The sequence below is a fragment of the Mixophyes fleayi genome, chromosome 2 (assembly GCF_038048845.1).
Source record: "Mixophyes fleayi isolate aMixFle1 chromosome 2, aMixFle1.hap1, whole genome shotgun sequence".
In the NCBI taxonomy this organism is placed as follows: Eukaryota; Metazoa; Chordata; class Amphibia; order Anura; family Limnodynastidae; genus Mixophyes; species Mixophyes fleayi.
This window is the reverse complement of record NC_134403.1, coordinates 24,917,866-24,935,307: the sequence shown is the minus strand read 5'-3', so window position 1 is coordinate 24,935,307 and position 17,442 is coordinate 24,917,866. Positions and strand designations below refer to the sequence as shown.

Sequence of the window (17,442 nt, the reverse complement as noted above, 5' to 3'; positions counted from 1 at the left end):
AGCCCCTCCAAAGGAGTACTGTCTCCCAATGCGGCCCCCTGGAACCAAAAGCACGGTTGTGCGCCCCTGCAATAAAGTAACATTTCTTGGTCCTGGTGCACCAATCATTCATGACACAGCTTTCAAAGAGACAGGCAATAACCAGAGCGCAGGGATAAAACATACAGCGAGGAGAGCACATACTAACCTCAGTATACAGAAGAAGGCAATATACAGACTTCCATTTGCTGTTAAGAAGGACGTGGACCGCAGGAGTTCAGGAAGTAATCTATGAATGTAGTAATCTAATTTTCTCCTCCGGAGAATCGCAGCAACCTTTAAAATAAAGAGAAGACATAACGTTAACATAGCAAGTAATGGCTAATATTAATTTCTAGATTAATAATGAACTTGATAAGAAAGCATTCAGCAGCTAAGTGCACTGATAGAGACCAAGACATTGCTTTGACTCCCAGCGTTAACTCCTCGTGGTCTTGGACAATCATTTTGTCTCCCTGTATTCCGGGGCGTTAAAAACTAGATTGTAAGAGAAATTAAGCGGGGAAACTGACAAACTGTGTGCACAGCGCTGCATAAAAGTTCTATGTGCCATTAAAAGATAAAATAACATTAATCATATGCAAGCAAACGTATAAAAAAAAAACCTAAAGAAATCACACAAAACATCAGACTGTATAAAAGGACCAACCTGTACATACCCAATATATAATGCAGCTGTATTGTTATTTCATACTGCACTGGAATCTTCTGATTGGTGAACACAGATTTTGTACTTTATGTAGAATACCAAACCGAAGACGTGATAGAGGTAAATGTATAAAGCTGCAAGATTCCGGCGGGTTTGAAATGTGGAGATGTTGCCTATAGCAACCATTCAGATCCTGGCTATCGTTTATTTACTTGACTTGTTTACTTTTCAAACCTGCTGCACATTCGCAGCTTGATAAATTTACCCCATAGACTCAATATCTACCACTCCCAAAAGAAAGACAAATATAAAAATGTTTAATTCCTCCAAGTTAGGTACAAATGTGATTTCCTATTACAGAAATATAAATGTTTTTTTCTCACACTCATCTCCACTAAGAGAGCAGAAGTAACCTTATTTTTTTAATCTCCTGAATAGCTAGACCACCGCACCTGTACCCCATTAGGTGAAACTAACTAAATCACCCAATTCAATATTCTAAATTCTAGAATTTGGGGCATCCTGATAAACACCCATTTATGTTAGCTACGAGTGCCAATTCCCCTTTCAGTTAGAATTCAAGGCAGTGACAGCCATAATTATATTACTGACAATTTCAGGGAATGGGTATAAAGACTTTACATCAATGGGGTACAAATTTCCTTATCAGAACACTCATACAATGTAACCTGGAGATAATTACTGAATTCTCAATCATTATAAAACTCAACTAGGGATATAAAGTCAGGTAAGGTCATGCAAAGCTCAGAAAGAATTGGGCTTATTAAGTAATATCCATTAACTTTGCAGATTATAGAAAAGTCTAAAGTTAGACTACAAGCTTGTCACCCGATTATCGGGCAAATCACACGATAAATGACCGTTAGGTCTGACATAGCACTAGTGTGTACGCTACCCTGATCACTTTTATCGTAGGAAAGCACATCGTATCGTTTCATTTGATTTTATAAACTGACTAAAAATCACTATGAACGATATCGGACAAATTCTGCAGTGTGTATGTACTCACAATCAGCAGTGTAGGCAGATCTCCATAGAGTTTAGAGTCACAACCTTTTCAGCAGATGGTTATGACAGATAAAGAGCACAGATATGAAGGTAAATCTTGTACATCGTGTATAGAGTGTACACATGAATCAGCATGCTGGTCAGTGGTTGGTAAACTCGTTAAAGATATTGCATCGGGAGAAAGTTTCTGTAGTGTGTACCTTGGCTTAATACTTGTGCTGCTACTCAAACACATTGTATTTGGGGCACAAACTGTCGAGTGTTAATGCAGCCTGGATGCTGTGCCATTTCTGCAAACTAAGATGTTAGCAGGCAACTGTGTTTACCATAGGAATTAATAGGGACTCCCACCTCCAACCACTCGTACAAATGTGTTACGTATAATGTACACGTTAACAAATCAGGCAAGGTGCACTAAGGTATTGTATGAAGGTGACCTTAACCTTAACTAGGAAACTTATTTAGAAACATCCCCAGAACAAATTACTTGAGTATTACAACAGTCTGGAATGTTTATGACAATGGTGCCAGCTATGGGGTGCAATCAATCACTATCTCAATATAATGTGGTTTCTTTAGAAACAACGAGTAAGATAAAATCCACCGAAAGATCAGACCAGACAGTAAGCAATTTGGCCACTAATGATCAAACATCACTGATCTGGTTGCTCAGACATCAGGAAAAACAACCAAATCACAGTGCAAAGCATTACTATTCCGCAACAATCAATGAATGGCAACGGGAGCCATCCTATGGCAGTTTACAGTCTGCTTGATCACATCTAATGCAATCTAATTAGATTTCGATGCATAAGAATAATTTTGGACCTCCTTCTATTCTCTGTTACAGGACTTTTTTCGGGATGCACCATTTTTGTGGAATTTTGTCCCTCGCACAGTAAGAATTTCCTCTAGTCTTCAAACGTTCTCTGAAAACCCACCTCTTCCTTCGGGCAAGCTTATGATATTCCTCAACCACGATCTCAATCTCCCTAGATTACCCTATTACCACCCTCTACACAGCTAACAGAAGACAACAACCCTCTAACCAACATTACTACACACACAGACCACTCAATACTTTTACCTTTGCATTCTAGCTGGTCCAGTGTGCAATATGATGTGGCACATGCCCTTGTGTTTCAAACTCCCATTGATTGTAAGCTTGCGAGCAGGGTTCTCTTACCTCTCTGTCTGTATGTATTACCCAGTATTGTCTTATTAATGTTTGTTCCCAATTGTAAAGCGCTACGGAATTTGTTGGCGCTAAATAAATGTCGATGATGATGATGACTTCACATCTATAGTCTTTCTTACTAGTTGGGATGGCAAATCTATTTTAAAAAGTTTATTTTTAGAAACTACAAGACAAAGAGGCACCTCTGCCATATAGGTTAAAATCACTAGTCAACGACTACTCTGCAATGACTACAGAGTCATGGGATCTGTTAATTGTAGCCATTTCTCACTTTAAACAGCCCCTCCTCTCTTCACAATAATAGTACTTTGCTGGGACCACCCCAACATTCGCTCTACTTAATAGGGTTCCTTATCTCAACCATAGCCGGAACCTCTGCCAATACCCTTCGGTGCTGCTCGGTTCCTTCTGTAGCAGGAGAGATCTGACGTAGCAGCTCTAATTGAAAGCCTCGCTTCAGAGACTATACCGTGGGATGTCTAATTATTTAATGAGCTTCATATGTTCCTAATCAGTGGCCAATCAGAGGAAGCATTGGTCTATTTAAGCCCAGCTGCTTCCTGTTTCCCTGGTCTGATTAGTGTGGTTTGTACCGTTAAAATCGTCTTGCTACTTCTTCTATTGTTACCCATTGACTACGTCTCTCCGTATGCTGACCTTGGCTTGTTTACCTACGCTCCACACGCTACCTGCACCGACCCTGGCTTGTTCCAGATTGATGCAAACTCTGGCAAACTTGGCTCATTCTCTGATACCAGATCTGTTATAGGATCCATTAACCCCCTCTAGTAACCAAAGATATGGCAAAATAATTTTATGATGTGCAGTAAGTACAAGCTCAGTAAGATGAATGACAGTAGATGTAGACGTTAGCGGAGGAAGCAGCTCACTATATAATACGGATTGTATATAAACATTTCTGACATCGATTACATTACTTTAAACATCTCAAACTCCTAAGTGTACACTTCCTACCCAATGGCAATTTTGTATTTAAAGGAAAACCATAAAGATAAAATATTTCAGTATGTTGTGTAAAATTTAATTGGATTTCATGCTGCAATATATTAAAGCAAAAAAAAGAATGCAGAATTTTATTTGAATTTATTTTTCCTCTATATTAAATTTCAGTGAAGGAGGTTTTACAACTATGAACCAGGGGTGGGGGCTATATCACCCAGTTATCTCGCACTATAAAACTGGTAAAGTTGTTTGCCATGCAACCTCATGGGGAACTCAGTACACGATGTTCAATTGATAGTGGTGGGGGAGCAATGTGTTTCACACTGCTGCTTGGGGGGAAAAAAGAAGCGCCACTTTTCTCTTCGAAGAGCACTTATTGTCTCTTATAACATCACAAGGTGTGACAAGAGACAAGTTTACATTTATAGCATGTGACATAACATCCTGCTCAAACATCCTATAAAGCTGCATGTGTTTGAATCCGTAATCCTTATCATCACCATTTATTTATATAGCGCCACTAATTCCGCTGCGCTGTACAGAGAACTCACTCACATCAGTCCCTGCCCCATTGGGGCTTACAGTCTAAATTCCCTAACACACACACACACACTAGGGTCAATTTGTTAGCAGCCAATTAACCTACCACTATGTTTGGGTTTTTTTGGTGTGTGGGAGGAAACCGGAGCACCCGGAGGAAACCCACGCAAACACAGGGGGAACATACAAACTCCACACAGATAAGGCCATGGTCGGGAATTGAACTCATGACCCCAGTGCTGTGAGACAGAAATGCTAACCACTAAGCCACTGTGCTGCCCAATGCAAATAAAAACATTTTAGGGGGGGGGGGGGGAACCTTCTGCAATTCTGTTACCTAAGTGACTTCAAGCAATCAATAAGATGACTTGTAATACCTTACACCCACTGCCTGCAATATCGAGAGAGATTCTGCCACCTGCACCCCCTCCTTCATATTTAACATGTTAGCTTGAACCAAAGTAATGGGATCTAGCACTATTATGGTACAATATGACCCAAACCACACAGAACAAAATGCCCTTCCACCCAAATTCATGTTTACCTTCTTACTGCAGGAACCCAGGCTGAATTCACTGATGTTTAACAATCACCCTTCTTAAAAACGAATGCACTCAAACCCTGATAACGGCAATCACAAGAAGATGGAGAGCAAAGCATTTGGTGGAATGGATCATGTTGGATGATCTGAGACTGCAATAATAGACTGAATATATAAATAAACAATCACAGGTTTACTTGTTCCTTCTTTACAGATCACAAAAGCTACTATGAGACAAAGGTTTAGAACTATATCCCCCAACAAGACAGTCATCATTAAAATCGCAGTCAAATACTCCAAGAAATAACTTGCAGGGCAGCATGGTGGCTTAGTGGTTAGCACTTCTGCCGTCTGTGTGGAGTTTGTATGTTCTTCCCGTGTTTACGTGGGCTTCTCCAGTTTTCTCCCACACTCCAAAAACATACTAGCAGGTTAATTGGCAGCTATTATATTGAGTCTCTCTCGGTCTGTGTGTTAGGGAATATAGACTGTAAGCTCCAATGGGGCAGGGACTGATGTCAGCGAGCTCTCTGTACAGCGCTACGGAATTAGTGGCGCTATATAAATAACTGATGATGATGACTTAGCACTCAGAAAAAGTTAACAAAAGAAAATAATTACAACTGTGCAGTGATTTAGAAATGAAATATAAGAGCTGGTACCATATAGTATGTTAAATACAGCGACATACATTAGACCAACACTTCATGCTGAAAACTAATATAGAGGCCAAGAAATCCTATATCTACACATATACAGATGGGTCGGGAGGAACATCTCACTTTCTGGTCTATGCCGGGTTACATCGCTGAGAAAATAAGCAGATATTAAATGAGACAAGAGGAACAATTGCAGCTTTACCTGATGCACAGAGAGGAGGACTGTAATTTCCTGTCCACGGCTGGGGCTTTAAGTAAGCTCCACACTGCGGCTCTATCACTTATTTATAGAAACACAGCAATACAGGATTGTACGGCAGAGACAAGGCTGACTCTTGATTCTTCTTTTAATGGTACATTGGAATAATACATTACATCGGTAACCAAAATACTCAACATTTCCAGATTCAAAAATATAAATAAATATAGCCTATAGACAATGTCAAGAATAAGTCTAAGGGCTATATTTACTAAGCTGTGGGTTTGAAAAAGTGGGGATGTTGCCTATAGCAACCAATCAGATTCTAGCTTTCATTTATTTAGTACCTTCTACAAAATGACAGCTAGAATCTGATTGGTTGCTATAGGCAACATCCCCACTTTTTCAAACCCGCAGCTTAGTAAATCTAGCCCTAAGACTGCTGTGTAAGGCCACATACCTACTGGCATTGAGATTGTTTTTTAAAGCTCGTAAAAATAGTGACATACGGATGTAACTAGCCCTTGGGGATCACAGTAGACTTCCCCAATGTGGACGTCTATTTCGGTTGAGAACATGACAACAAATCCTACCCCTCAAGCTCGCTGCTGTCAAATCCAACATACGCTATCCGTTGATTGATACCGAGCTTATACACAATCAAAGGAAATCTTCCTGCATGCATGACGATCGATCGGAGAACAGAATATACACAACACCATCTCTTCTGTATAGAATCTGCTCTGTTTTAATGCATACCAGGATATACATTTATATAGTACTTCTGAAGAACTTGTTGATGTGCAAAAACAGTTGATGAATCACAAGATCAGTTTCCTGACAAGCCTGCGGTTGTACTTGCTCTAGCGTTATGGTGTAATTGTCCAAGAAGCCTTAAGGTAGTACGTTATTTGTATCAGCTACTTCTGCAGATGCCATCTTTACTTCTGCTTCTAACATCCTCCGCAAAACTTCTTACAATTTCTAAAACATATACATATATCCCTGAGCATATTAAAATGTGAAGCATTCTTAAAGGTTCACTAGATTTCATAGAAAATACATTAATGCTGCCTAGGTGCCATCCCTGACTCAGATCTGTGCTTTGTTCCTCACATCCAGTCAATCTCCAAACCCTGTTACATGCATCTAAAAAACATTTCCAGAATACGGCTCATCTCACACAAAACACTGTAAGAACATGATGTTTTGCACTCACTAGCTCTGGAATCACCCCATAACCAGACTTTCCCCCCTACTATCTATTCTGAATAAAGCGGCTCAACTAATTGTCCTCACAATATATTATTGTACTCCTGCTCCGCTCTGGCAGTCCACTCATTGGTTGCTTGTATTTTACCATATACAGTGTTATATACTACTAACATCCAAAGTCATTAACAAAACTGCATCTTGGGTAAAGATATCTTCCAGCTCTCTCCTCTCACCCACCCTCACCAACGCCTCACACTCCCGGTTACAGGACTCTTCTGGCTGCGCTCACTCTGTGGAATTCTCTCCATTGTACAACAAGAAATTCCCCAAAACTACAATACTTCAACAATTCCCTAGCAACTCACCTCTTTAGACAAGCTCAAATTCCCGTCCACCAACACTGGCTTGACCATATAACCCCATTCAGTACTTTTTCCCATTGCAATCTGGCTGGACCAATATGTAATATGTGGCACTAAGACTCATGTATCATACTCCCATCGTCCTATAGATTGCAAGCTTCTGAACAGGGCACGCTCAGTCTTATTTTATTACTGTGTTTGTTCCCAATAATACACACAAAAAAAACAGAACACATGTATTCCAAAAATCAGAGCATTACTAAAACCCAAAATGGTTATGGTAACACTAGAAACAATAGTTTCTGGTGTTGGACCTATATACAAAAGTAGAATGCAGGCGACAAAACACCAGTGGGTATAAAACATCAACTGAAACGGCTGCTACTTACCAGGCCCTAAATAAGTATACAACCACTAACCACTGTAGTGTAGTCTAAAAACTAAACAAAGCAATCTAAACATTTATAGTAGTGTGGTGTCTATAACAGACAAGTAATAGTATTAATGATTAGACTAAGAAAACACTAACAATTTTACTTGATCAGCATGCCCTTAGTCCACCCTTTATCTAATTTGAATTAATATCACAGCGCAAAATAAAATCTAATTTTTCCATTGCTCCATAAAACCAGTACTTAGCAAGGAGTGCTAACTTCCTGGTGCAAGCATATACCCCTCCAAAAACACCAACATCTTTCTACGCAGACTCCTGCACTTTGGCAAAAATCGAGACGCACGGCGCCAACGAGGATTCTGCTCGAATGTTGCACGTTGCAACACAGGATCACTGTGTGCAGGCGACGGTCACAATGTAAGTTTAACTTTCTACTAAAGCATCTCTCACACATTACTACCATAGTTTGAGTTAGTCAGACTACAGATTGCTTTTAAGGGAAAAAAAAAAAAGGGAATGTTTTGGTACAGAATCCCTTTAACATGAAATCACTCCCCACCACTGTTTTCACTGGCTGCCTGCGAGACATTAATTTGATAGCAGCCTCATTAGTCAAGACATGGCTCGTTCTAGTCACAAGAGGAATCACACAAATTCATTTTGGTGAACGGAATGACCTTCGCATACAACCCATAGGAAAGTTCCATTGACTCCCAAGTGTATCTAAGGAATGAAACTTTTTAAATCCAATATAAACTAACTAAATAAAAGTTTCCACTGCACAGACGTAGGAATGTGTGAAACATGACGTGCTGTTTTAACGGTAACTAATAGCCCTGGAGTTCTGTTTTTTGATACAGTCTAATTATTTGTAAAGCTATAGGTTTATTAACATAAGAAGTATATAGAAGATGCTACAAAGACTAAGTAAAGCGATTATTTCTAATAACTGGAATTAAGTTAATTAACTTAATTGAGCGGTTACTATATTGCACTGCTCACATCAGAAAAACACAATTTAATATCATCTCTAGCAATAAAGACACATTTAAAATAATTTGATCAAAACTTTCATCCATCTCAAAGGCGCTGTTAAAATAACATTTTAACCAGGAAAAAGAATGAAAATCTGTTTGCTTTCTTATATTTATAATATTTTAGGTAAAATACTTTTACTAACCTACAAGGTCATCAACAAAGTTGCACCAACATACATCTCCCCACTTGTCTCAAAATATCTCCCAACTCGGCAACTCCGTTCTGCACAAGATCTGCGTCTCTCATCCACCCTCATTACATCCTCCCATTCCCGGTTACAGGACTTTTTTCGGGCTGCACCCACTCCATGGAATTCACTCCCTCACACAATAAGACTCTCCTCTGGTCTACAAACTTTCAAGCGATCTCTGAAAACCCACCTCTTCAGACAAGCTTATAATATTCCTCAACCACCCTCTTAATCTCACTAGATTACCCTATTACCACCCGTTACACAATTTCACACAAGACAACTACCCCCTGACCAACATTGATGTGTGACAGGATCATTTAGCTTATGAATCACTTTTACCTTTGCAGTCTGGCTGGACCGAAATGCAAAATGTAGACTTAGCCTCATGTGTCAAACTCCCATTGTCCCATAGATTGTAAGCTTGTGAGCAGGGCCTTCTCACCTCTTTGTCTATTTTACCCAGTTTGTTTCTTCCTGTATTTGTCCCCAATTGTAAAGCGCTACGGAATAAGTTGGCGCTATATAAATAAATGATGATGATTTTCTGATCTGTTTGGAAATTCTGCATTGGACATTCTTGTTAAAAGTGTACAAATACAGCTATGAATTATTATGTTTTCTAAGATGGCTCGTCACCCAGAAACTAAATATCTGTACAGCGTGAATGATCAGATTGGATTATAACAACAGCATGGGTGGCCTCCGTCAGGGTGATCGAGGTGCATTTGATTAGGGTCTGAGCATCATGTTTATTTACAGTAATTTAAATAGTGCCTACATATTATAATTACATATTACAAGAGCTCTTAATCATCAGATCAGTGCCAGTTCTGGGGATATTATAATCTATCACCATCTAATTTTTGTCAGAAGCCAATTAACCTACCAGTGTACCGTTGGGGTGTGGGAGGAAACCACACAAACACAGGGACAACATACAAACTACTACATACATTTGGGCACCGGTTTGAATCAAACCCAAGACCCAAATGTTGTGAGACAGCAATGCTAACCACCGTGCCCCCACGCTGCCCACTTGTAATCATTCTCCTACTACTCCAGGGATGTCCTCAGTTTGTGGTGGGAACGGAACATCACGTAGCCAATCAGATCGTTGGAATAGACAAAACAGACAGACAGAGATGAGTGAGCTGATACTTTGGGAGGCAGTGACCTGATTTTGTCAGTGAGGACAGTAGAGATGTTCACTGACCCCTGTTGTTTTGGTTTTGGATCTGGATTAACTTTGTGTTTTGGTTTTGGCAAAACCGCCCTCGCATGTTTTGTTTTTGGATCCCAATGGTTTTGTAAAATCCCTACATTATTATTAACCTCAGTCAATTGTTGTCAAGTGACAAGAACACTGCTACCCCTCCTGTTTCTGTGTGAGCAATGGCACTGGAGACTGGAGAGTGACAAGAACACTGCTACCCCTGTTTCTGTGTGAGCAATGGCGCTGAGCAATGTCACTGGAGACTGGAGAGTGACAAGAACACTGCTACCCCTGTTTCTGTGTGAGCAATGGCACTGAGCAATGTCACTGGAGACTGGAGAGTGACAAGAACACTGCTACCCCTGTTTCTGTGTGAGCAATGGCACTGAGCAATGTCACTGGAGACTGGAGAGTGACAAGAACACTGCTACCCCTGTTTCTGTGTGAGCAATGGCGCTGAGCTGGAGACTGGAGAGTGATAAGAACTCTGCTACACCTGTTTCTGTGTGAGCAATGGCGCTGAGCAATGTCACTGGAGACTGGAGAGTGATAAGAACTCTGCTACTCCTGTTTCTGTGTGAGCAATGGCGCTGGCTCTCCTGGGGAGGGAGGTACTTATGGAGTCCAAAACCTGCTAGATCCGACAACGCAACAATGGCGTTTTGCCTCGATTCAGATCAGAGGAAGCGCAAAAGTAGCGGTCCTATTCGGATCCCCTAAGTCCGAGTGGGCTTGGTTTTCAGAAAACCGAGCCTGAGCATCTCTAGAGGACAGGGCTGCATGTGACAGGAGCAGTGACATGATGTGAGGAGGGAATGGAGGCAGCAGGAAGCCACAGACTGAGAGTTATATAGTGGAAGGAGCAGGGTCCAGCAGCAGCACAGAGTATATCAGGAGATGAGTGATGTGTCAGTAAGGACACAGCTGCATACGAATCGGGTCCTCCTCTGATAATTTCCACACGGGAGCACCCAGCGCATAGAAAGTTTGTCCCAGGTTGGTGGGTAATTTATTTTTAAAATACGTTTGTTAAAGTGGAATTTTCCAATGTGCCTTATAGTTTAAGGTTCTATCCAGGTAGCAAATCACAAAGTTAGAGAGGTAGACGATAAGAAAACAAAGTCTGCTGTATCAGGTCACAGTTTATGTATAAAGAACACATAAGAGGTTGAAAATGTTGATCTGATAGTAAACAAGTTAAAAACAATAAGAGATTTAAAACTGTGCGGTATCACTTATCCAGTTTAATGCCAAGACCTATTTAAAAAGTAAAGCTGCCACGTCTGCAACTTATTCATCTGGCACAGTATATAAAATATAGCAAACATTTCCAAAATAATTTAGTTGTTTTTTTTTTTCTTTTTAAGAAAAGTAAGATAATAAACAACACCAGCAAGTCGATAACTGGCAGAACATTCCATAATCATCTTACTTTGGAAACCTTTTCCATTTAGGTTTGGCAGCCGTTACCAAAATGGGAATTTGGAGCCAGAGAGACACTGTCCAAAATGATGTTTTGCAAAAATCCAGTGTAACCTCCTGACAAGTTATTGGTTATACAGCGATGCTCAATTATTAAAGGTCCCAGAATGTGCAAGATGAAGGCGTTAGTGCTGATTTTTATATGGAAAAGTTTTTTTATCTGTTTACTCAAGTAGCCCGACGGGTCAATTATCTAGATAATTACAGAGCAAATCATTCAGGCTAAATATTTTTATTTTTACCATTTATTTATATAGCGCCACTAATTCCGCAGCGCTGTACAGAGAACTCATTCACATCAGTCCCTGCCCCATTGGGGCTTACAGTCTAAATTCCATAATATACAGACATACAAACACAGACAGACAGAGTAAGGTCAATTTGATAGCAGCCAATTAACCTAGCAGTATGTTTTTGGAGTGTGGGAGGAAACCGGAGCACCCGGAGGAAACCCACGCAAACACAGGGAGAACATACAAACTCCACACAGATAAGGCCATGGTCGGGAATTGAACTCATGACCCCAGTGCTGTGAGGCAGAAGTGCTAACCACTGAGCACTTCTGCTAAGTGGTTAGGAAATCGGGAAATCTCAACCTCTTGAACCTTCATCCGTGTGCTGTTATATGACTCAAAAGCCTTCTGGAACTTATAATATCCTTACGACTTACAGTAAAACTTTTATAATGGTAAGAGTAACACACCCTCAACACTATATTTATCTCTGAGAAGTTTCATGTTGATATAAGGGCAGGAATCTGTAGCCATGTGCTTCTATACAGCCAGGGAGCATAAAAATGGGTTGTCCACGATTAGCAAACAAGAGATCCTTACCGGAATTGGAGTGTCTGTGGACAGTTTGTAAGGCGGTTGTTTTCATATAACAATCACCCTCAAAAAACAGCAAACTCTCTGATGAAGGGGGGCATCACCCATTTCTTGTAAGTGAGGGGGGGCAGAATTTTTAAATAAAGAGTTGCCTGAAATTGAACAAACCCTCTAATAAATATTATTGTCCTTTTCTTTTATGATATTCTTGCAAACTAGTTTCTTTACTACAGATACACGTACACGAATGTGTATTTTAGCCAGAAGCCGATTTATGCCTTTGAGCCGTGGAAAGAAACCAGATTACGGGCCTAAAACACCACACAGAGTACATATAAACTCCATAGAGGTAACACACTGGATCGGAACCAAACACTCTGTGGCGAGTGACAATGCTAACCCCCCAGTCATTTCATTACACGGTAGGGTGTGCAACACGCACATCACTGCGATTTGTAAAAAAAATAAAAAAAAATCAAAGAGTGGAACGTGGGAGGAAACCAGAGCACCCGGAGGAAACCTTAAACCACAATAAAGGACCGCCAAACCCAGGATAAAAACGTGTCGCTATAGACGTTGTCTCTAATTGTCTGATACCTGGATCTATCACTCCCATATTCAACAGAAATAATTTAAGTTCCCGAATGTTTGACAGCAGTTCTTTTTTTTTAATGAAATCATATTTAGGGGAATTTAAAAGCTTTTAATAACTCACTTTATATTTTCCTTCTTTTCACATATATAAGTTCTAATATTTTCATCTTGATCTATTAACAATATCCCATTATTTATGATTATAGTAAAGAGAATAGCCTGTTTACTTTATATTTTATATATGAACACAATAAAGATTTAATTTTAATAATGGACCTTTCCTTCTAAATGAATGACCTAAGGGTGCAGCTCTAGAAGTGAGAATACGTAATTTTCCTTTCTTTTGGTAGTCTGATGTGTACATTCTGCAGAGAACCTCATGCTTTAGTGTATTATTAAGCGAATGTGGAGTGCGATAAGTGTACAACTATGTGCACAGATTGGAGCGGATCTTATCATCAATACGGGGTATGAGCTTTCCGTAGGCGCAATGTGCAGAGTTCCATCAACTTAACGCATCATACATAGAGGCATTAATGTTACACGTCCGACGCGTATTCCTAAAGCCTGGTAAATATACCTTAATGCTGGTGGGTTTCCTCCGGGTGATCCGGTTTCCTCCGACACTCCAAAAAATACTGGTAGGTTAATTGGCTGCTATCAAATTGACCCTAGTCTGTCTGTCTGTGTATGTTAGGGAATTTAGAGTGTAAGCTCCAATGGGGCAGGGACTGATGTGAGTGAGTTCTCTGTACAGCGCTGTGGAATTAGTGGCGCTATATAAATAAATGGTGATGATGATGGGTTAAATTAATAATGTAAGCAATAGACACACACACACTTTTTCTGGCCGATGTACTCTTCCCGTCAATTTCAACAATGCCTGCCACTAGCATTACCATCGGAGATCTAAGGAAACGACTATAAAGTACACGGTACACGAAGCCGAGAGAGACTTCGAGATCACTGTTAAAACAAAGATGGTAAAGTACAAGGTTTTATAAGCTTATAACAGACACAGTCTCACTACAACCATGTGTACAAGCCCTAAGTTGAGTGCAAGAGATAGAAAATACATGACTGAAATTAAAAGATCATATTCATCTATTTTATGAGCATATACGCCAGGAGAACTGATCCCAAACAGCGATAGAAAGAACAATATTGGTTCAACTTTCTCAACTACTTGAAATTCGGATCCAGTCTCCGGAGAGAGAGGAAAATGCGCTCATGAGCCCCGGCAATCTGCTGTCAGGAACACAATCCTTGGAAGTAGAAGTTTAAAGCCCGCTGGAATTTAAAGTCCTTTTATAAGTACAATGCATTAGTTGTTTTGTCTACTATGACAGCTTTAGACATTTTAGTTCAGCATGGAATTTAGTTCAAAATCCAGTCCTTCGGTGGATTACAAGCTTGGGGGAGGAGGGGGGGAATGGAATCACAGAGTCAAATAAATCTTGGCAGCTTTTCACTAAATCCCATCTATACTCGTTTCTCGGAACTTCCAGAAACGTTCTCCAGTAGATTTAGAGATACTGGATCCAGCCATGTTTCCACAGTTTGTGACTGTGCAGGGGATGGCCGCAGCAAATGCCATTCCAAGCTCATTACCGTGACTTATTGGAAGCAACACAACCTCATTAAGACAAAAATCAGACTGAAGGTGACTCATATAACAAGACTGTTCTGCATTTGACATAAATCCACTTCAAAATGTCATATTTCTCTGGATGCCAGAGATTAATGCAAATGATACAGAAGACAATAACCTTAACTAATCAATTACATATTTTTAGGTCATGTGAACCGAGAAACAAAAAAAAATCCTAATTTTGTTCACAATTCTCTCAGAGTAAAAGGAACCTTTATTATTCTTGGTTCAACAAAAGACTTTTTCTGCATTGATATTCTGCAATTTTTTTAAGACTAAAGTCATCTGGTCTGACCAACGACCTGATCTTGCAGGATTGATTGAGACACAGATTGCCGACTACGGGCCTGATTCATTAAGGATCTTGACTTAAGAAACTTCTTATTTCAGTCTCCTGGACAAAACCATGGTACAATGCAAGGGGTGCAAATTAGTATTCTGTTTTGCACATAAGTTAAATACTGACTGTTTTTTCATGTAGCACACAAATATCAACTTTAAATTTCAGTGTACAAATAAGCTATCAAGTATTTGTGTGATACATGAAAAAACAGTCAGTATTTAACTTATGTGCAAAACAGAATACTAATTTGCACCCCTTGCATTGTAACATGGTTTTGTCCAGGAGACTGAAATAAGAAGTTTCTCAAGTTAAGATCCTTAATGAATCAGGCCCTACATTTGTGTTCCAAAACTTATCCTCTAGTCTCTAAGATACTTTTTTCCACGAGGTGCAGTCGGTCGCCACCTGGCAAATATACACACAAATAACCGCTCGTTTTCCCCTTGCATCTCCATGGGCCTCGATGGAAGATGAGCAGAGGTTTGAGTACAAACATTGAGTCAGTGCGTATCCGCGGACCGTTCCTGAGACACATGGCGGCACCTCGCGATGAAACAAAAAACACTCCCAGCGTCCAGTGTATGTGAATCTCTGACTCCTATAACTCAACATGCATCAAAATAGCTGGACTTTGCCTTCAGATAAAAAATCCACATTAGAATAAACTATTTATAAGCAAATAAATAACAGCACATTTTGCAATGGAAAGGGGACTAGTTTCCTTCCCTATGAACAATGACAACAGAAACGCTGACTAAGATATCAGCAAAGCAAGTGATAGAAACGTATCACAACTAGCTATATAATTGCCAACTGTCCCCAATATTCAAGCACAGTCCCAGTTTTTTACATTGTGTACATGGAAATGTCCCAATTTTTCAGTATTGACAAACATGGTGGATACAATTGTTACCATATGCTCCTATTCCATCAGCTTCTGACATTAAAACAGCAAAGCTACATATTTTTTTCTTTAAATAGCAAGTTAAGTACCCTATAAGCATGCACCTGGTACTCAGTTTTCTTAGCTGTCCTCCTACAAACCATTATCTACTTTTCAAATGCTCTCTGGTTGGCAAACAAAAATTGTTTCCAGACAGTCAATCTGCTATATAGACACAGACTCACAGCTCTCAGCAAGTCATATGACGAGGCAGGGGGGGGGATGCTGAAAGAGTTCAGAGGGGCATCCCAGCCTCTCTGCTCCCTCAACCATGTGCCATGTGACTGTGGTCTCCATGGTAATCCATAATAGAAGCCTTAATTTAAAAAAAAAAAGGGGAAAGCAGTAAATATCAACATTCTTCCGCAACAGTGATTTAAGTTAAAAGAAACTCACTTTTTCATGGAATTATTGCTTTAATAGTTGTTGATAAAGAGTATTTAAAATAAAAAAAAATGTCAACTGGGCTCATATAGTGTGTGTGTATGTATAATAATATATATATATATATATATATATATATATATATATATATATATATATAGTACATATATACACACACACACACACACACACACACACACACACACACAGAGTGCTCTAGAGGTACATGAATTCTGGGAAATTTAACTCCATTGCATAAGGATTTAATTCTCAGCAGGTCGGAGGTTTTCAGTTTGAGGGGGGTGGGGGGAATTCAATTGGCCCCGTTACTGTAAAAAGTCACGCGGCCTGCGCAGTATTACTTTTATTACGGTAATAGTGCGCTTAAATACTGTTATTGCGGTAGTTTCAACGCATCGTTGATACTACAGTAATAACGGTAGCTTTTTGCTCGCAGGTCGGGGAGCCGCAAGCAAAAAGCTGGGTTAAATTTACCGTAATAACGCTAATAGGTTTAGCGCGGCGATACTCTGGGGGAGAATTAAATTCCCCTCCTAAAAGTCCAACGTTCCATAGAATCTCAGTTAAGTTTATAAACCTTAGAGAGGACGAGTTGAAAGCATCAATTATTGGTTAGAAGAGATACTATGCTTCAGCGACTCTATATTTATTACATGGAAGTAACAATTGGGTTTTCTATAAGGATGATTAATAGGATGGATTAGGATCACTTCTCTGTTGATACTGGCTGACGCTGATCATTCTATTCCGGCTAAAGTATCAAATCTCCATTGGAAAAACAAGTGTTGATGATGTGTTGTGACCTCTGCCGCAGCGCCACGTTACACGCCCGTCAGCAGACGGACTCTGCGCTCTCCTTAAATCCACATAAAAAGCAAATGTTCTGGAAAGTGGGTGAAGTTGGTCGGCCGAGAGTCCAAACCCAGTAAATAAATAAAAGACGGTTGGGCAATAATAACAACTTT

At 39.9% G+C, this 17,442-nt stretch overlaps 1 protein-coding gene across 1 annotated transcript in view; it reads right to left on the bottom strand.

Moving 5' to 3' along the window:
* Window positions 1–17,442, bottom strand: part of TMEM135 (transmembrane protein 135) — a 265,659-nt gene that overhangs the window by 234,748 nt on the left and 13,469 nt on the right. Inside the window, exon 2 of the mRNA XM_075198696.1 lies at window positions 188–315. Coding sequence (XP_075054797.1) covers window positions 188–315 — 128 coding nt within the window. The remainder of the gene's footprint in view (window positions 1–187; window positions 316–17,442) is intronic.